Source organism: Chrysemys picta, chromosome 4, assembly GCF_011386835.1.
Source record: "Chrysemys picta bellii isolate R12L10 chromosome 4, ASM1138683v2, whole genome shotgun sequence".
NCBI classification, from domain to species: Eukaryota; Metazoa; Chordata; order Testudines; family Emydidae; genus Chrysemys; species Chrysemys picta.
Window position 1 is genome coordinate 42,304,336 of NC_088794.1, and position 21,790 is coordinate 42,326,125.

Below are 21,790 nucleotides of genomic sequence, written 5' to 3' on the forward strand. Positions count from 1 at the left end.
TCATAGGTGGTAATGCAGCAGCATTCTAGTACCCTGGGACCTGAGACAGCCTGGAGGGGAAAAAAAGCAGGGACTCAGTTTATTTCTTGTAAAAATGAAAGAGTGGCACAGACTGGTATAAAGACCAACACAGTGCGTGTTCCTCCCTCAGATATGCCAGGGAACTTCAGTGCTGACTTGTAATGTTTTTGCTGTATCAGTAGTAGACGTTCATGAATTTTGCAAAAACTTGAGAAATGCTCAACCTAAATTTTGACCCAGGGCTCCAGAAGCACAATAAAGGGTTTGCAACATACTGTATCTCATCTTCTCACCAATTCTAACTCCACAACATTTTTTGTGTGTTGTTTTTTGTTTGGTCAAATTTGGTGGTCAAAACTTAAGCATCTGCATCCATATATAAACAACTAAATAAATGGCTTTATTTTCAGAAATGCTAATTATGTACGTTGACTTGAATTGACTTCTGAAAATCAGGCTTGAATATGGACTTGGGTAAATAATGAAACTTTTGACCTATGTTCCTAAATGATACATCAATATGGAATTGACTCTGAGTCAACTGGGTACTCTCCAGTGAAGTTAATGGTTTCAAATGATTATTCTTTTGATTTCAATGAGAGGTTTGAATTAGCAGTTAGATTCCTTATGAGAGACACTATGGGCTTGGGCATAAATTTCTCACGCAGGTAAGAGTTTTTGAGAATTTTGCCCATGTAATAAATATGGGATCTACCCCTGTGTGTCAACCTGATCTCAGCTTCCAGTTAAAAAGAATTGGATTTAAAGGGGGGTGAAATTCACCCCTGTGCAGAGAGCCAGCACAAGTCCTGTGGGCCACTAAAGGGCTCAAAATATGGGTTAAATGGGACTAAAGCAATGTCCCTGTGCTGGTTCAGTGTACATGGGTGAATTTCACCCACAGTGTGCTAGTCTCCATAGCTATGTTTTGAAAGACAAAACACATTTCCCATAAGACTTTCCCCCCTGAAACATCACAATCACGCTAGCAATTAACTATTTAGAAAAAACTAATTTGCAGTAACCTTTCAGCAATCTTCAGAACGTGCACAATTTTAAGCCACAGCAAGTGAATGGGAGACACTCTGGACTTTAAAATGAATTGCTGAATACTTATTAATCCTATAACATATGCACTGATTTCTTCTAAAAATTATTTACACCTCTACCTCAATATAACGCTGTCCTCGGGAGTCAAAAAATCTTACCGCGTTATAGATGAAATCGCGTTATATTGAACTTGCTTTGATCCACCGGAGTGCGCAGCCCCGCCCCCCCCAGAGCACTGCTTTACGGCATTATATCTGAATTCGTGTTATATCGGGTCACGTTAAATCGAGGTATGGGTGTATATGTAAACTTCACACTAATTTAACTAATGGTTTCTTTTTGAGTTAGGACTGAATGCCTGTGAGGAATTAGACCTAGAAGTAAAGGGTTTTTGAGGTTCCATTTCATCTGTGAGCCAAGAATATTCATCAAACATAATTAAAATTCCAACTGAGCGTGTACTTTTTGTGCTCAGAAATGATGTCTAGAATGTACTAATAAAGCCTTTTGGGTAGCATAACACTGTCCTCTCAGCTCCTCAAAGAAACTTGTGTCTCATAAAAATTTCTAGGCAAGTCTTGTGAAGACTTGACAGAAGATCAGGGCAGATGACCTCAGTTTCTGATAAGAAAGGTGCCCAGTACACTTGGCTGTCAGTACATGATTTGAATTGCATTAATGTCCAGCTAGAAGAGGAGTGATGAAATGGCTGCTCCAGCAGACAACGATGGTGATCTGGGGAAGGCAGGCAACATTTTAAAAAGGGAAAAAGCTATTTAATTTAAATAAAACACATCAGGCCAAATCTTGCTGATCTTACGTTGGTGAGCAGTCTCATTGAAACAGACTTCTTGAATGAGGAAGGCCACTGGGGGTCAGTACCCTATATTTATCCAGGAACTGTCTGGCTACATATGTGGGAATTAAGGTCTTGAATCCTACAAGGTGCTGAGAGTCCTCAATTTGTATTAAAGTCAGCACAGTCAGGCTGACTCTGTACTGAGGTAACCTCCCACCCTGTAATGGAGGAGGGACCATGGTTTATCACTTGTGAGAAACCCCTAGCAACCATGCCTCTGAAATACTGGGGAGTGGGAGGAGTGGAGGACCAAGCCTTCTGTGGTGATAGACTGGGTGTACCCTCTGAGACCTGCAGATTCTTGAGGCTGACCCCTACCTACTTGTTGCACAGTGAGGGCAAACATTGCATTTGGTGGGACAAAATAGAGACAACTCCCCTTGGGGAATCTATCAGAGTTTTCCTTGCTACTAGCCTTCTCCTATTACTTTTTCTATGTTATGGGGCAGCCTGACTCAAAAATATTTTACTTGAGGAATCCAAAGAACTATTATTGTATTGGGAAAACACTGTGTTTATTTTGTTATCGTTTGTTTGTTTTTTGAACTCCTCAAATATGCCTTTTCAAAATATCCCTTTTGTAATGTATTATCTGGTCAGCTACTATACACTTTCTATTAGGCTCTCAGAACAATGCTGTAACTAGACTTCCTTGCATTTGCTGGCTTGCCTCACAATACCCTCATTACTCAAGCAGAATATGCTGTGTGTTAGCTTTCTCTTAAACTCATGTCAAAGAAGAAAATAAATTAGGGAACAAATGTAGTTTTCCATTCAAAATGTTTGTTAGGAAAACAATGGCAATGTGCAAGAGGGGTTCTAATTATATAACATTTCTTTGGTTAGAGATGTAATATGTGGAAAATTCATTTGTCTTAATGAAGGGAAATAGAAAGGTTGCATTAGTGAAGACTCATTACCAGTTTCTGCATTATATGTTTGTTTTTTGTTTTGTTTTGTTTTTTAATTGTACTGATGAGGTGGGAATTCCTGTTTTTCCAGGAAAAGAGGATCAGTGGCATATGCCTCACAGAAACCATGGCTGCTCAATGCTACTGTGGAAGAGAATATCATTTTTGAAAGCCCCTTCAACAAACAAAGGTAACATGTTTCAGCACCCCGCCAATAAAGGGAAGGGAAAGATTAATTGCCTTTCACAGAGACAACTGCATTAGCTGTTTATGGCTAACAGGTCATATTCTCCTCCTTGGTTACCTGGTTTGTCAATAATGGTGTCTTGGTATGATGCACGGCATGGTCAGGTGACCCAGGGATCTCCTTCTCGCCAGCAGTCCTGTGTTGACAGCAGACATAATATTGCTTGTTGAATGCAAGAGGGAACTTCTAGATATTTAGATAGTGGTCCATGTCCCCACAACAGACATATGTTCCTGAGAGAGAGGATAGTCATCCACTCAGCGGGCTCAGTGGCTCTGGACCAAATTCTGTTCTCAATCACTCTGATTTTACACTAATGTAATGGAAGAAGAATTGGATGTATTTTATCTGCTCCGATATGAGACAGACACAATGGGCCTAATTCTGATCCAATTTGTCCTGGTTTAATTCCATTGACTTCAGTGGAGATACTCCTGATTTATATTGGCATAAGCGAACTCAAAATCAGTCCCAATGCCTTCAGTCACAGCTGCTCAGATGGTGCCCTCCTCTCCTACTCCCTCTGACAGGAGGGCTCCAAGAGCTTAAATGAGCCCTTTGGCTTCTGTGGGAGGAGAGGAGAATTTGGTTCATTTTTCTAAGAAAACAGAGTTATGCTCCTGTAAGGCTGAGACACTGGAACTAAAGTTACTCATTTCATTGCAAAAGAATCCAGTGTTTCCGTCAGATTACCCCACAATAAATGTCCAATGATAACATTGTTTCAGCTAATTGGGCTACCCCAGAGATACACATGCCATTACTGACATTTATTATTCAATATTGAACCACCTGTTCACAAGAAAACTGTGAAAACTCCTTATAATTTCCCCGATATATGACATTGTATTTACCCATGTCTTACACTTCCAGAGCCAGCCTCTCTATTGTGTACTGTCTGCCCCTATTTGTGGCATTTGTAACTTCTGCTCAGTACTGTTGGGAATAATATTAGTGTTACAATCTTTTAGGTTGTATGTTGGAACCCTGGTTTTTTATTACAAATGTAACTGCACTTTAAATAATGCTGTTTTGAGGGAGGAAGCTGGTGTGCCAGCAAAAGTAATTACTAGACAACCCATTCTGTGTTTTTTGAAAGGAGAACATTAAACAAACACTTCAGCTCCAGGTCTGGGGCCATCTGTTAGGTGAACAACTGACCATATGTTTCTGAGGCATAAATTTACAAACTGCTCCTTCGGCCAGATATATTTTGATATTTGATGTATTTTGATCAATTTATTGTGAAAGTGTATGTATGATAAAGGTTCAGCTGACTTCGTAGCACATGGAGATACACCAAAAAATTCATTTTAGGAGCTTTTGTTCCTTCCAAAGGACATCTATGTGTGATGCACAGTATTTAATAGACCAGAGTGGCACTTTTGAGTAAACTCTCTTGTAAGTTGATTTTGAAACTTGTTTAAAATTTAAAAATTTGAGATGTTATTGACGATAAGTGGTATGTTTGTGCTTAACCTGGGTGGATCAGCTAATCTTTGAACTCTGTTTTTTTACATTCTGAAATAGCATTTGGCATTGAATCTCTACTATTATTGACTTTGGAAAGGAAAGAGGGAGTAACAAAAAAAATGCTATTTGAAAAATAAAAATAGTTTGAGTAGGGTTTTTTTTATTTAAAGGGCTCTTGCTAAGTGCTCTATTGCAACATTTTTGTTTCCAAATGACTTTTTTGCATTGCCCAGGAGATTAAATAGGCCAAATTCTGCTCAGATTTAGACCCCGTGCAATCATTGACTCCAGTGGAATTGCATGGAATGAAAGTCAGTGACAAATCTGGCCCTAGTGGCTTCTGAATCTAGGAATGTTGTCATGTGTCCCTTCATTTTTACCACCAGTGCCCTGCTCTCTCTAACTTGGCTGCTAGGGTTCCATCCAATAAAACAGTTGAACAAGCTTAATTAGAAATATTGATAGAATAACCCCACTTGATTGAATAAGATCTTTACAAGTTCCCTGTTAACTTGAAACCTAAAAAGTCCCTTAAAGTGAGTTAAAAATAATATCATGTGCCTCACCTGCTCCTGAGTAGAGCTGGCTGGGAATTTTCCAGTGAAACGATTTTTTGTCAGAAAATGTCGGTTTTTCAAAATTGAAACTTTTTGCAGGAAAGGACTAGTTAAGAGCGTTTCTTGGGTTAGAGTGGAATTTCTGGTCAAAATGAGCAAGAGAGAGAGAAACTCCAGAACAGAATCAGCAGAGCAGGGACTTGAACATGGATCTCCTGTATCCCAGCTGAGTGCCCTGAGTACTGGCTATTGGCTATTTTGGGGTCTCTCTCACTCTCTGTTGTTCGTTGTTTATTATTATTATTATTTATTTTGGGTTTTTTGGTGGAAAATTTTTGAAGATCTCCATTTTGTTCCAATGTGGAACAGGGAAAAAAATTTAATCTTGAAAAATTTTGCAGGACAGGAAAACCGTTTCCTATCCATCTCCACTCCTGATCCCTCTCCCAATTTTGGTGGCTATACAATCACATTGTATGTTTTTACTGTTTCTCCCTTGTTTCTGTGAAAGGCCCACACAAACAGAGGAAACTAAGGTCCTGATGCTGCAAACAAATAAACCTTAAAGAATAACCATGTGTCATAAAAGAACCAGTGCCTGCTCTGCCTATTTTTAGTCTTTAAATATTTTTAATTGGTCTGGGGAGCTGGCCTAAGGTGCTTTGCTAGCCAAAATGCCATTTACTTGACTATGATTGAAAGGGATTCCATTAGAACAATTAGTGCCTAACAAACAAGTCTTTTCCACCGTGTGACTTTTTACAGCTGGTTAATCTTTGCTCCTATGCAGTTAGAAAGTGTGGTTCTCTGGCAATATCTGTGTGGATTTTGCATTATCTTTTTTGTTTCCACAGATACAAAGCAGTGATTGATGCTTGCTCCCTTCAGCCTGATATTGACATTCTTCCTCATGGAGACCAAACCCAGATTGGAGAGAGGGTCAGTAACCCTCTACACAGGATTTGTTTTTGTGTTTTTTCTTTAAATCGTTTCAGTACTCTAGTTGCCAAATAAATTTTTGAGTTAAATATACTTTTGGATCATTAGTTTGAAAGCTCATCGCTTGGTAAATATGGGAACATTGCTGTTTGTGTGAAATGTGCTGGTTTAAATGTTCTGCTATCAGAATGTTTTATTAGTCCCACAGTCGCTATCCGAAATATCAGTGCCCAAGCGTCACTCTTTGCAGTTTGGTGTCTACAGGCATATAATAAAAATAAAACTTTACAGTTTTAGAGCACCTTCCATCTGAAGGTATCAAGCAATTAACAAACATTAATGAATTAAGCCTTGCTGTACCCTGGTGAAGTAGGAAAATGCTAATACATTGCAGCTGAAGAAACCAAGGCACAGAGATAAGTAATTTGCTCCAAGCTACACAGTAAATCTGTGAGATAAGGTGGATGAGGTAATATCTTTGATTGGACCAACTTCTGTTGGTGAGTGAGACAAGTTTTCAAGCCACACACAGCTCTTCTTCAGGTCTTTATCTGAAGAAGAGCTGTTTGTGGCTCAAAAACTTGTCTCTCTCGCCAACAGAAGTTGGTCCAATCAAAGATATTACCTCACTCACGTTGTCTCTCTAACATCCTGGGCCTGATATGGCTACAACTACACACAGTAAATCTGGGTCAGGGCTGGGAATAGAACCTAGATCTCTCATAGCCACCAGATTATGCTTCATCTCAACATAGTCTGATATTGTGCTTAAAAATTGCCTCTTGTAATTCAGTTACCTAGTATAATTATGATACCTTAGATAAATAATATAGCATCACAGCATTACACAAACCTTCACATGCCTCAAGAATGTTCTCAAACCAATGTTTCTGAATAAATGATTGGGGGAGTGCCAATTAAAATGTAATTTTAAACATTGCTGCTACCTTTGCAAGAAAAATAAATGTGTTATGGGCAAACTCTACCCTTCCTTTCCACCCCACCCAAAGCTGAAAATGTCATTTAGTTTATAGGCCCAGCTCAAGGACAGAGTGTCCAAAGGTCATCTGCAAACCCAGATCTCTTCAGTAGCGCCACCAATGCATCATGACCTTCTTGCTAAAAAATGAGCCTAAGGACTAAAGTTAAACTGTTAAGACCTTATTTAAGCACCTGAACAAATGGTCTGGTTTTTCAAAAGTGTCAAGCACCCAGCTTTTCCCATGGAACTGAATATGCACATAAGAACTTAACTTTAGCCACCTATTTTTAAAACATCTTGGTCTAATGCATGAAAAGTTCTCCGCTGATGTTGAAGTACATTTTGAGTGAGGACAAAGAACATTAAAAAGTCAGTTCCAGCTGCTAGTAGCATACAACTGAGGTCATCTAAAAGTTTCCTCTTACCTTGTAGGAGGAAATCTGGAACATCTCAGACAATCAGTGTAATCTGCATTGCAGTTGCATTTGCTCAATAGCAATGAAGGCTTTAACGATTTTACAGTTGTGTATATATGGCCCAAAATTCATAGTAGAGCATTCCAGATATCAAGGCAATTAGTATGCTGCTTTCCCAAATGAACTGTAGGGATACTTTTTCAAAAGGATATGCCTGGATTCTTTCACTCCATGGTGTCTTCTCCACAAAAACTTCTAACAAAGCAAAATTAGAGTATTCTGATTTTAGAGCTGGATTAGAGATTTTGTGATCAATTGATTTTTTTTTATCTGTTTACTTCCAGGGTATCAATCTTTCTGGAGGGCAGCGCCAGCGCATCAGTGTGGCAAGAGCACTTTACCAGCAGACAAATGTTGTGTTCCTAGTGAGTAGATGCCATTATGTCTGAGCTGTAAGTTGCAGCACCAATTATACTCATTCAAAATGTTTAATGGGCAGCAAATGAAATTCTGCTCCACTGAACCAAAGGGGTAGTCACAATTGAAATGTGCACTACTTTATTTTACATTTGTTATAGCTGGGATACCCAGGGAACAGACCTCCCCCCCCATAAATACCACAGATAGATCTTAAGATAAATAAATGTAAATAGAAATCATTGATTTGATCCTTCACTTTACACTGTGGCTGGGAACGTGCCTCCCAGCCTGGGTAGACAGGCTCAAATTAGTGCATTAAAAATAGCAGTGTGGATGTTGTGACATAGATGGCAGCATGGGATAGCTGCCTGAGTCCAAGTCCCTCTGACCCCTAGGTTTGAGCTTGGGTGGCTGACCCATGCCAGCGCCCATATCACAACGTCCGCACCACTCCCTGCTGCAATATAGACATGCTCTCCTCAGTTTCTATTTGAAATGCTGCTTTGACCACTACATTTATTTTTGGTACTTCGAGATTTTATTTGAGCTAGTACATTTCAAATATTGACAGCAGTATTTGTAAAAATTCCTAAATTCTCATCCATAAAATTAAGATTGTCCTGTGCCTAAGGCATCTCTTTTCTTTGTGGAAACAAGCTCTCTGCCCATCCTGAACTGTTCTCTGCATATTTTGCCCCAACCGCAATGGACCTACTATGGGGAGAGGGGAATGGGATTAGGTCCTTGGATTAGTATGAGGAAGAATCAAGTAATCCCCCCCTCACTAATGGGTTTATTGATTCTCCTAGCTGATAGTTTCCCTTTTGAGCTCAGCTTTCAAGTGTATGGCCCCTTTAAAGTCCTCTGTACCAGCCATGTCATGTGGAGTCAGGAAGGCACTACATATCAGACAACATCCCTAAGAGCCTGGGAGGCAGATTCATAGGCCTGTCTTTATGAGAAGGCCTCATAGCAATTATGTGGCTTCCCAATGAGTGAAAACCCTTTCACAACATAGCACAAGTAGAGCTGCATTGTCTAGCCAAGTGCCGCAGTGGAGCAGGGCCAATATTGGGCCATAAGTTGCCTTTCTCTATCACGAAGAGTACAACATTGCATATGTAGCAGGCATGCACGAAAACCATAGTTAAGGAAGATGATCAGTTTTGATCCAAATCCATAGAGCAAGGGAATTCAGCATTTCACCTAACAACTTCATATAGATTTTTTTAACCCTGCACAGTGTTTTAGATGTATGGTTCCCATGGACTTTACTTGGAACTGGGTGACTAAAACTCCATGCAAAGATTTGAGAATATACTCTTTGTCAGGGTGTGAGGTTACTGTAACATATGTGTGACCATACCTGGCACCTTTGAATTTCCTTCATTTCTACTCTTCATTTTATTATATTCTGATTTATTACACCCTCAAAAATCATCTCTACATCATCATTGCTTCTAGATATTTTAAATTATTTTTATTGATTTTTGTAAATGTACCAATACAACAATAAATATATTAAATGTAATTACAATATGACATTCCAAAATTCAGGGGGGGAAAAAGTAAGGGTGTCAGATTTTCAAAAGCATCTAGCTTTGACCTAACTCTGCCTCCATTGAATTTGATTGCAAAACTCCTATTGATTTCAGTGGGATAGAACAGACATAACTCAATGCTCAGAGAGCAAAATTCCACATTCCACATAAAAAGAATCAGTATAATTACCTTAATAAACAATATCTAGTGGGAAGACAATGTAAATCCTACCAGTAATATCAGTACCACCTTCCACATGCTATGTTCATAATTCTCAAATGAATAAATCCTCAATAAATGTTAGCTCTTTCCTCAATTAATTAAATACAAATCAGTGAGTCAATAGGACAGAATTAATCTAATTTTAAGCCCTTAAAAGCAATCATCTGGTCAAGATCATAGAACTGATCAATCTTTCTCTCTCAGTGGTTTTTCAATAGGGAAATTTCTCTCAGAGGTGGGAATAGATAACTCACAAGGGAGCAAGTATGTCACCAAGGAAATCAAGATGTGCTTATACTCTGTTTCTCTGGAGAACTTCAAGTCAGGCACACCATAGTTTATGTTAGGCCTAAATAGGGGCTTGTCAGTACTGCAGCCCCATGTAGACAAGCCCTTAGTTACACCAGTATATCAATATCTGAAGTGTGCAGGTAAATAAATTGGCAGTTACTCTAAGGGCTGGTCCACACTAAGCCCCCAGTTCGAACTAAGATACGCAACTTCAGCTACGTGAATAACGTAGCTGAAGTCGAAGTATCTTAGTTTGAACTTAAAGGTACTTACCGCGGGTCCACACACGGCAGGCAGGCTCCCCCGTCGACTCCACCTACTCCTCTCGTGGAGCAGGATTACCGGTGTCGACGGCGAGCACTTCCGGGATCGATTTATCGCGTCTAGACAAGACTCGATAAATCGATCCCAGAAGATCAATTGCTTGCCGCCGAACCAGCGGGTAAGTATAGACGTACCCTAAGACTCAGTAAACCACAGCACAAGTCTAGCTAAAATTACCATCTTTCAGCTTAGTCATTGCAAAAAGATAATTCATGCTTTGTTGCCATCTTAGAATCATAGAATATCAGGGTTGGAAGGGACCTCAGGAGGTCATCTAGTCCAACCCCCTGCTCAAAGCAGGACCAATTCCCAACTAAATCATCCCAGCCAGGGCTTTGTCAAGCTGGGCCTTAAAAACCTCCAAGGAAGGAGACTCCACCACCTCCCTAGGTAACGCATTCCAGTGCTTCACCACCCTCCTAGTGAAATAGTGTTTCCTAATATCCAACCTAGACCTCCCCCACTGCAACTTGAAACCATTGCTCCTTGTTCTGTCATCTGCCACCACTGAGAACAGCCGAACTCCATCCTCTTTGGAAACCCCCCCCCCCCCAGGTAGTTGAAAGCAGCTATCAAATCCCCCCTCATTCTTCTCTTCCGGAGACTAAACAATCCCAGTTCCCTCAGCCTCTCCTCATAAGTCATGTGCTCCAGACCCCTAATCATTTTTGTTGCCCTCCGCTGGACTCTTTCCAATTTTTCCACATCCTTCTTGTAGTGTGGGACCCAAAACTGGACACAGTACTCCAGATGAGGCCTCACCAATGTCGAATAAAGGGGAACGATCACGTTCCTCGATCTACTGGCAATGCCCCTACTTATACAGCCCAAAATGCTGTTAGCCTTCTTGGCAACAAGAGCACACTGTTGACTCATATCCAGCTTCTCATCCACTGTGACCCCTAGGTCCTTTTCTGCAGAACTGCTACCTAGCCATTCGGTCCCTAGTTTGTAGCAGTGCATGGGATTCTTCCGTCCTAAGTGCAGGACTCTGCACTTGTCCTTGTTGAACCTCATCAGGTTTTTTTCGGCCCAATCCTCTAATTTGTCTAGGTCCCTCTGTATCCGATCCCTACCCTCTAGCGTATCTACCACGCCTCCTAGTTTAGTGTCATCTGCAAACTTGCTGAGAGTGCAGTCCACACCATCTTCCATATCATTAATAAAGATATTAAACAAAACCGGCCCCAACACCGATCCTTGGGGCACTCCACTTGAAACCGGCTGCCAACTAGACATGGAGCCATTGATCACTACCCGTTGAGCCCGACGATCTAGCCAGCTTTCTATCCACCTTACAGTCCATTCATCCAGCCCATACTTCTTTAACTTGCTGGCAAGAATACTGTGGGAGACCGTATCAAAAGCTTTGCTAAAGTCAAAGAATAACACATCCACTGCTTTCCCCTCATCCACAGAGCCAGTTATTTCATCATAGAAGGCAATTAGGTTAGTCAGGCACGACTTCCCCTTGGTGAATCCATGCTGACTGTTCCTGATCACTTTCCTCTCCTCTAAGTGTTTCATAATTGATTCCTTGAGGACCTGCTCCATGATTTTTCCAGGGACTGAGGTGAGGCTGACTGGCCTGTAGTTCCCCGGATCCTCCTTCTTCGCTTTTTAAAAGATGGGCACTACATTAGCTTTTTTCCAGTCATCCGGGACCTCCCCCGATCACCATGAGTTTTCAAAAATAATGGCCAATGGCTCTGCAATCTCATCCGCCAATTCCTTTAGCACCCTCAGATGCAGCGCATCCGGCCCCATGGACTTGTGCACGTCCAGTTTTTCTAAATAGTCCCAAACCACTTCTTTCTCCACAGAGGGCTTTTCACCTTCTCCCCATATTGTGCTGCCCAGTGCAGCAGTCTGGGAGCTGACCTTGTTCATGAAGACGGAGGCAAAAAAAAGCATTGAGTACATTAGCTTTTTCCACATCCTCTGTCACTAGGTTGCCTCCCTCATTCAGTAAGGGGCCCACACTTTCCTTGACTTTCTTCTTGTTGCTAACATACCTGAAGAAACCCTTCTTGTTACTCTTAACATCTCTTGCTAGCTGCAACTCCAAGTGTGATTTGGCCTTCCTGATTTCACTCCTGCATGCCTGAGCAATATTTTTATACTCTTCCACTTCTTGTAAGCTTCAATCTGAGAATCCACTGCCACTGCAAAATATTGATTTACTGTTAATCTTCTCCTCCCTCTAGTTGTCTGTGTTGATCTAACTGACTTAACTGAAGACAGCACTAGTGTTAAAATATATCACTTCCATTAAATCCTGTAAAGGCTTGGCTGCAGCAATATGGCATGTACTTAATCTCTTTTCCTGTGGCTAGGACGATCCATTTTCGGCACTGGATATCCACTTAAGTGACCATCTTATGCAGGAAGGGATCCTGAAAATGCTAAGGGAAGACAAGAGGACCATTATCCTGGTCACCCACAAACTACAGTACCTGCCACATGCTGACTGGGTAAGAAAGCTGTCATTTTTAATGATGAAAGTGAAAAGTGACTTGTAAGTGACTTCTACTGCTATAAAATAAACATTACTGAAAATAATCTTTTTGCATTTCTGTATCAACAGATTGCATAGGGAGAATGTGTATTATTAACATTTTCAAAATTGACTAGTGATTTTGGGTGCCCTTTAATTTTTTGATTCTCAACTTGAAACACCTTAAAGGGGCCTGATTTTCAGAGGGTGGGCAATTCTGGAAATTGGGTCCCTTTTAAGGCATCTCAAGTTGAGTACCCAAAATCACAAGTCCCTTTTGAGAATCTGGTCTACATGATGTCCTTTAAACAACTGAAGCTATTGGAATAATACATCTGTTTATATCTTTGACATCATTATGCAGTTGTTTTATTACCACAGAAGAAAACCATTATAAGGAGATTGAGTCAAAGGAAGACACTAGGGGAAAAAATGCACATTTCTTGGCCTTCATTTGTAGTAAATAACATACTGAGATGGGCACGTTCCCTTTCAAAATAATTCCGGTTATTTAGGTAGTTGTCTATTTTATATCTTGTAGCTGATAGACAAAATAGAAGTAGCACTTTTATGTACAAATACCAACGTTTTGTTTGTTGTTTTGTTTTGTTTTTGATCGGGTTGCACACTTCTTCATTGTGTTGTTATCTTGCACTGGCAACACATGCCTTCCTGACCACAAGGATTGATTACTGTAATTACTTCTCCTAGCAGGGCTTCAGTCACTTGCAATACATATGTAATGCAGCAGCACAGTTATTCTCTGGCCAGAGCAAGCATTCTCATACCACTCCTGCCCTTGCATTCTTCATACTGGCTTTTCATAACGTTGCAGATAGATTTTTAAGCTGGTCCTGTTGGTTTTTAAATCTCTTTATAATGTCTGCTCTGACCTCATCCTTGGGTCATTTACCATCATCATGCTAAGATAAGCAAGCAATTCTGCCTTTGCTGTGGTGATCCCTAGGATATGGCATTCCCTCCTTCTAGACTTCTGTCTTAGTCCATCCCTTCCCATTTTTAAACAACACTTATACGCATTTTTTCCAAAGATGATTTTTTAAATAAGTACAACTGTTGGCCTCGTATTAATAACCTCTTCCCTCCTTTTCTTTTCTCAAAAACACCTCTGTTGTCCTCATTTGAAATGTTATGAGAATGGTTATTAATAATAATAAATTCTTTTTAATATTGTTGTTACTGTAATACTGTATAGGCCCAAATGCATGCAGGGTGCAAAGGGGCTTTTAAAATGAAAGTTATAATTAATTGTCATTATCTAGTACTAGGCTAGATCATGCAGTCCTTTCTCAGGCAAAACTCTCATTAAAGCCAGTAGGAGTTTGTCTAAGGCAGGGCAACAAGACTTGTACTAGTTGTTGCTATTGTTATTCATTAAGAAATTTCTCAGACTTTTAATGTGAAATATATATGTCAAATGACACTCCTAAACTTTCCTGCAAAACCTTTGAGAAAATTAAAGTCACAGTTTTAGAAGGTGTTTCCTGAGTAGAGGTCATCAAAAAATAGGGCTTTTTTTCCTGTGGAATTTTTTGGCACAAACAAAAAAAAAGTCAGTTTTTTTCCATGGAAATCAAATTTTCAGTGAAAAATCCAAATCTGAAATATTTTGGTCAAAGACTATAATAATCCGATTCACAAATGTTGCTGTGGTGCCTCATGGGAGTTGTAGTTTGGGTGCCTCGTGCTCCTATTCTCTATAGACTGGGCTCCCTGTCAGACTACATGTCCTGTGATGCACCAGAGTCCAGCCTGTGGTGAAGGGAAGCAATGCATCATGGCAGTGATGCATCATGGAAGATGAAGTCTAGGTGGTTCAAAATTTTTCAGTTTTCAGGCATTCATTTTTCAATGAAACTTTTCCATAGAAAACAGACACATTTTGAAAAAGTGTTTGTTTTTCAATGGAAAATTGGGTTTAAAAAAACGTTTTGACTGAAAATTTTTGACTAGCCCTATGCTTGAGAGGTGCTGAATACCCTCAGCTCCCATTGACTTCAGATGAAGTTGTCAGTTCAAGTCACTGAGCTTCATTTCCTTCAGCTTTCCTCAGAGTTAATCAGAAGTAATTCTGCTGAAGTTACTGGAGTTACGTTATTTTCAAACTTGTGCAAGTAAGATCAGAAGGAGGCCCATTGACTTGAAATCAATAGGAGTTGAGAGGGCCCCCCATTCTTCAGGTTTGACCAATGTAACTATAACAATTTCCTCCAAAAAGGTGTGTTTCTTCCATCTAATGTTTACTGTTTGGAAAGCTTTAATAACCAAAACCCCACTGCATTTCCCAAAGGCCCATGGTGGCAAACAGACTGTGGAACCAGAATATTTACATGTAATTTCCTGCATGAAGGGCCAAGGTGCTAGGCACAGCATGTAGCTAGAAGTCTGTGTTTTCATTTTTCAGTGGTGACAGCTCTAACTTATCAATTGTTATCTTGTTAATAAACTGTGTTTAGAGAGTTATAAGCTCCCTGTATCTTCCATCATCCTCCAGGGAACGGTACGCTAGGAACAAAGAATGAAAAGCAATCTGTGTCATTAATATGAGGCATAGGAGCTGAGGTGTGTTTTTAAAGGGAATAAGAGTTGAAGGATAAACAGGGTTAGTTTTTTTTAAGATATGGATTAATTCTCAGAAACAGTAGCTTATTTCAATGCAGAGGCAAAAATCTGTCCAGGCACCACAGTATCTCAAACTAAGGTGATATAAATAAAAAATGAAAATGAACAGACTTGAATATCCACTGCCTGCACTTTGTATGGTTATTTACGTCTGTGCAAAAGGGGTATAAAATATTACCAGGTCAGAATGATAGTGTTTTGCACTCCCTTTGCGTAAGGGGTGATGTGTATAATAGGTGTAAGGCAGTGGAGAATCAGACCCAGTGTGCCTAATTCTGTTCTTTTATGCTACTACAATGGCACTGACTTCACTGCATAAATAAGAGCAGCATTTGACTCATTCCCTATTCTCATGACACACTACAGAAGAGGTGTCATTATCCCACTTTAACAGTAGGGTTAATTGTCTTGCCCAATGTCATGTAGAAAGTCAGTAGCAGGGAATTAAAGTACAGGAGTTCCTGGCTCACTCGCTTGTCTTTATACACTCTAGGATCAGCTAAGCTCCTTGTGCTGGGGACCATCTCTTCACATATGTTTGCATAGCACCTGGTACAGTGGGGTCCCAATACTCAAAGGGGCATCTGAGCATTTTTGTAATTCAAATGTTAGTCAAATGCCATGTTATGTACTTTCTGTGCCCAAACTTGTTCTCAGTCCACTAGCTCATGCCACCCTCTTTAATTATAAAAATTAGCACACCAAGCAAAGGATTTTTTTTAAGAGAAATATGCATTTGTGATAAAATAGAGACATTCTGAGAATCTGTTGCCTTAAACTCACTGTAGGAAGCTCTTCTGCTGAGTAGCCTCAATTGCTGCTTACTCTTATTTTACATTTTTTTTAAATATTTCAACCTCTGAGAACTAAAAAGAGGTCTTTTTAAAAAAATCTGTTTTATGCAATAAGATAAATTCAACTAAATGTGGCTTGTGGGGAGGTTGTGCTGCATACCAAATTGTTTTCACGTAATATGCCATATCATTGAGCCATATCATATCTAAGAGTGTCTCATGCTGACTACAACTGATGGTGCTTGAAACATAATACATGCCATCCTACAAATGAAGCAAAAATAGATGCAATTATGGCATACATGCTGTGCATGTTCAAAGCAAATGATGCCATGATGTAAGGGCAAAGGAAGGCATATGGAACCTGGCATTCAGAGGCTGCTGAAGAGGAGAGGGAATTTCCTGTGTCATTTGGAAATAACAAATGTAGTCTGAGGATGAGGACCCCAGAATGCCAGCAGACTTTGTGTGGGCTCATATCCTGAGTTTACTTACTCCATTAAAGTGGAATTCATGTTTGAAGCGATGAACATAAGGGGCTCCATCCTGCCCTGCAATAAATCCTTTTGTGCCACTCTACCATAAAGGAGTCCTCTGCAGACATAAAACCAGAAGAGCTGGCTCTAAAACAGCTCCTTCTGCCCATCCCCTGTGGAGTAGGGGGCTTATCAGGAATGGGAGGGGGCCTGAGCATTATATGCTTTAGTAATCCTGGGTCAATGGAGCAACCTACAAGGTACCATTCCTGGACAGTACAATTTAAAATAGCTGAGGCTGCTCTAATTTATTCTGGTAGCTGGAAGAAGCCCTAGCCAGTCCCAGGATTGGGAGGAACAAAAAATTAACACCACCCCCCACCCTTTCTAGTTCACCACGCTCAGCTCAGGTGGCACATCAGAGGATTGAACCAGTGTTATCCCTGCTTGGATTTCAGCCATGATGCTTGCCGAAGCTCTGAAGATTCTGGGGATTGTAACTGTGAATAAGATCCCCATCCCTTCTGCCGGTGACAGCTATTGTGAAGTATTGGGTCCTTTCTGGAGTGAAAAATGAATGCCTTCCTGAGGAAGGGCGAGTTGCTTGTTTCTCTTAAAGAAGGGAAAGGGGAACAACTGACTAAGGGGTAGCTAAATCCTTGGCAGCACTTCACAGCCCACTCTGAGGTGGGAATGACAGAGAGGCTGGGGTTTGCTAAAATGGGAAGTGTCTTGAGTCATAATGTCAAGTAGAAACAACAAGGAGTCGCTGTGGCACCTTAGAGACTAACAAATTTAGGATATCCTCCTTCCTTTATGTATCCATGCTGTCTATATTGATCTGTGGAATAGTATTGTTTTTTTAATTTTTTGTACAGTGCCCAGATCACTGGATGGGAGCTTCATAAATATAATCAAATATCTCCTTGACAGTTTGTATTCCTAACTTCTTAGATCATTACAATGAAGGATGGTACCATTCAAAGAGAAGGGACACTCAAGGACATTCAGAAATCAGAGTCTGAGCTCTTTGAACACTGGAAAACACTCATGAATCGACAGGACCAAGAACTGGAGAAGGTTTATTATGTATTTTTTCTCAGCATCTTAAAAAATGTATTCCTTATGTGGTGAATCATTTTAAATTGAAAACATTAGTAACACTTAGAGTGTGTGTGTGTGTGTGTGTGTGTGTGTGTGTGTTTGTGTGTGTGTGTGTGTGTGTGTGTGTGTGTGTGAAACCTTATATCTGAATGTATCATATTTTATCCATACTAGGTAGGACCTACATCCACCCTTTTTAGTGAAGCCCTATGGGGAATTTTCTTGCATGAGGAGTATGGAATTGGACCATTAAGTAAAGAGAAAATTGAGTTAGTGACATATACAGGAATAATTATGCTGCAAATGGAAACGTTTGTTAAATTTAACCATTGTACTGTTTTTAATTTTTTTTAAATCTTATATAACAGCCACAAATGATCATTAGACTAGATCTTGTTAATTAAACTATTACGAGATAGGAAGATCCAGCATCTGACACTATAGTTCTTACTCAGGCAGGTGCTTCCTTCCGTGGGAGCTTTGCCTGAGTGAGGTCTGCAGAATCAGCCTCCAAAGATGGAAGGAATTCATGTCCTGACTGTCACTGTGTCAGGGGAACGTCACCTGTATTCCTTCTCTGTGGTCTACTCCAGGAGTACCCAGTCAGGTTTCAGGACTCCAGCCATGACCTGAATCTGGAAGGGACCCGGGCCCATATCCCACTCTCTTCTCATGCGGGGGGAGGGGAGTTAAGACTGCACAGCCCCCTGCCTTACACTGTGAATCCTGGCAAGTCAGTCTGCCTAACAGCAAGGACCTGTACATTGCTTTCTTTCCAAGGGCTGTGAACTGTGTATTGCCAACAGTTGCAAGTTACCACACAGCTTTCTCATTTAATCTTAAATTAAAAGAATTACAGAGAAAATATATTAATAAATACACAGATTTAAACACACACTAAACACAACAGGGAACACCCATCAGTGTTATGGGGTAGGCCAAAGGCCTCCCAAACCTTTAGCATAATCGAGACCCCTCAGAGAAAAGTTCATGTCCATTTGCTGGCTCTGAAAGAAGGTCCTGTTTCAGTTCAAGCTCAACTTTTTCTACCAAAAGTGCTTTCTTTGTGTCCCGGTCTCTGCCCAATTTGGACCAGTATAAGCAAGACACATCCAGAGTTGTACCACTCTCTGGGTTGTTTATAGTTTCAGAGACTAGCCTTAAATACAGCCCACACTTCTTTTTAGTTCCAGGAGGAGCTGTAGTAAGCCTCTCCCATGTAATAGAATAGCAAATAAACCACTCATAGACTTAATACAATGGTCCCCCAAAGGTACTGGGGGTTTCAGCGTTTGTCACACTGACATTAATGTCATTTGCATGATTTATGCCTTTTGTATTTAAAAATAGATGGCACATCAAACATTCATGAGAGCCAATTGTAATCCTCTCCCTTCCTTTTTACTGACACACTGATTTGAAAATACATTTTGTGACATCTGTAATTTTAAAAAACTTTATCAAGCGAAGCCACATGACTTGTCCTGCTTTTAGGAAACTATAATTGAAAGAAAACCTGTTTTGGAGAGGAAGAACCTCAGGAGGACCAGGTATTCCCGAGAAGCTCTGCTAAAAGATGATGAAGAGGATGAAGGTAAAGCAATATTTCTAAAAGGGCACCCTGAGACCCAGTGCTGACTGCATTGTCGTTTTACAGTTCAAACTGTTTTAGATAGAATCAATTCACAAATTTCAAGTTAGCAACAAAATCAGTCTTTTCCCGGAGGGACTGTGGTCTGGTTCTTTATGTGGATCCATGGCTCCTAAGAGTTACATACTAAAACTGGGCTTTAATTGCTAGTTAAAGAGAGCAATCTGAAGGTGCTGGTTAACCATGGCCTTGTGAGAGCTGTCAGAATTGTTCCCACAGGATCTCTGATTTGGAAAAGCATCCCTAGTGAGGAAAGCTCTAAAGCACATACTTCATTTTAAGCATCTGCTTCACTCCCATCAAACTCAATCAGACTTAAGCATATGCTTAAGCATAACCATGGGCTTCTAAATGCTTTCCTGAATAGGGATAGATTTAAGAAAGTGCTTACATGCTTTCCTGAATGGGGGCTTTAGTAAACTTTCCAACAACAATACACAAGAGTTAGTGGGCCCAATTTTTTGATGGTGTAAAAGAGCACAGGTCCACTGATTTTAGTGGAGTTTTGTCCAATTGCATTAGCAGAAAATCTTAGCCAGTATTTTTTGGACTGATATGTTTCGCAGTTCAAAAAATATCACTACATTTTGAAAATATTTTGTCCCTTTTTTCCAGTCAGGAAAATGCGCACACAAAAATAATCCCATATTTGATTTGGAAGTTAATATAGGAAATAACAAAGGTTGTTCCGCAACTTGTAATTTATGGTTCTGGATTGTAGAAGCCTCAGGGCAGAGAAGGTGTATCCATTCTCTCTCTACTAGGCCATGCACCCTTATGGCGCTGTAGATTGTGTAATTTAAGATATTGTGCCCTGATACTGCAATTAGCACATGGGCTGAGTACTGCTCCTACATAGAGCCCTAATGACTTCAGTGGAGTTTTGCATGGATATAGCACTGCACCCACACACTATCAATTGCCGGATTTGTTAGCGGCTCAGAGCAGGGACTGTGGCCCATACTATTGTCTATGGCTGAGGAGCACACAGTGCAGTTCAGGATGGGAGATGCAAACATGAGGCTGCTCACCTTATGACCCCTAGCTGCTCCTACGACCAGGGGAGCGCAAAAGTGGTTTTAAGACACCTCTCTTCTGCTCAGATGCACCAAAATGAGCTCTGAGGCACATGGGAATCTGCCTCTGTAGCTTAAAAAATCATAGAAGTACTTGAATTTCAAATAGGCTGCTTGCTGGAGATTTTCCTGTTCCTTTTTCAAGAAGGAAATAGAATCATAGAATATCAGGGTTGGAAGGGACCTCAGGAGGTCATCTAGTCCAACCCCCTGCTCAAAGCAGGACCAATCCCCAACTAAATCATCCCAGCCAGGGCTTTGTCAAGCCTGACCTTAAAAACCTCTAAGGAAGGAGATTCCACCACCTCACTAGGTAACCCTAGGTAATAGTGTATCCACAATGTATTTAGAGCTATCCATGTGTATTAAAGTATTTGAATGTTTATTTGACAAACTTACCAGATCATTTAGGGGGGAATTTTCTATGCCCACAAATCCTACTGTGCACAGATTAATTTATTAGCAGTTATTTAAGAAACTTATGTTTCATGAAAACTAATTTTAGGTGAGCCTCAGAAGCCATGATAATGTAGCATTCATATACCCATGCTATTTCTTTCATAGTGATAGTCATGCAAAGGTTATATTTTCTTCTGTATTACAAATAAATTAATTTACAAAGATTAAATTATTCCAAGCATGTATAAATCATGGCATCTGGAAAAAAATTCTGAGTACCTTTTAAATAATTAAACGCTATCTGAATGTGAGAGAATGGATGAATTAAAGCTGAATAGCTAGTGACAGTTGAATTTACAGACCTATCTATAGCCTGGGAACACTGGCTTATGCTTTTACCTTGAAAAGAAAATCACTGTTTTATTTCATTATTATCAAGAAAATCTTGAACCAGTAAACTATAAATGTCACAAATACATTGGTGTAAAGACATGGATTATTGAGGGCCAACTTTTCCTTCACTTATGACCATGCACTTATGACTGACTCCAAAGGTGTTGTGCTGGAAACTGAGGAGGTAATTTCACCCTAAAACTGTATTCCATTCAGTAAGCTAAGCATGTTGTCCATGTATGAAGATGCAAGTGCTCCTTTATTCGCTTTCTCTCCCCTCTGGTATTAAGTTAAATCTCCTCTCTTCAGTTTCAAGCTGTGTGCAACCCCCACCCCAGCCTTCATCTCTGATCTTATTGCCTCTACACAAACTCCTATTCCTTATGTTCCACCTCAGTTTCAATCTTGACTGCTGTCTTATACTACTTCTTCTATCTCCCACTTCACTCCATTTCATGCAGTCCCTTATGCTTGGAATATTTGCCAAGTGCCCACTCCACTCC

At 40.3% G+C, this 21,790-nt stretch overlaps 1 protein-coding gene across 16 annotated transcripts in view; it reads left to right on the top strand.

Moving 5' to 3' along the window:
• Positions 1-21,790, top strand: part of ABCC8 (ATP binding cassette subfamily C member 8) — a 135,399-nt gene that overhangs the window by 84,501 nt on the left and 29,108 nt on the right. For all 16 annotated transcript variants that reach the window (XR_006176540.2, XR_010600500.1, XR_006176539.2 and 13 more), the window contains 6 exons: positions 2,933-3,031; positions 5,973-6,057; positions 7,800-7,880; positions 12,591-12,728; positions 17,619-17,744; positions 19,263-19,362. Coding sequence is in view for 12 of the 16 variants with exons in the window: in XM_042858808.2 (XP_042714742.2) it covers positions 2,933-3,031; positions 5,973-6,057; positions 7,800-7,880; positions 12,591-12,728; positions 17,619-17,744; positions 19,263-19,362 (629 nt within the window). In the remaining 4 variants the exon portion in view is untranslated. The remainder of the gene's footprint in view (positions 1-2,932; positions 3,032-5,972; positions 6,058-7,799; positions 7,881-12,590; positions 12,729-17,618; positions 17,745-19,262; positions 19,363-21,790) is intronic.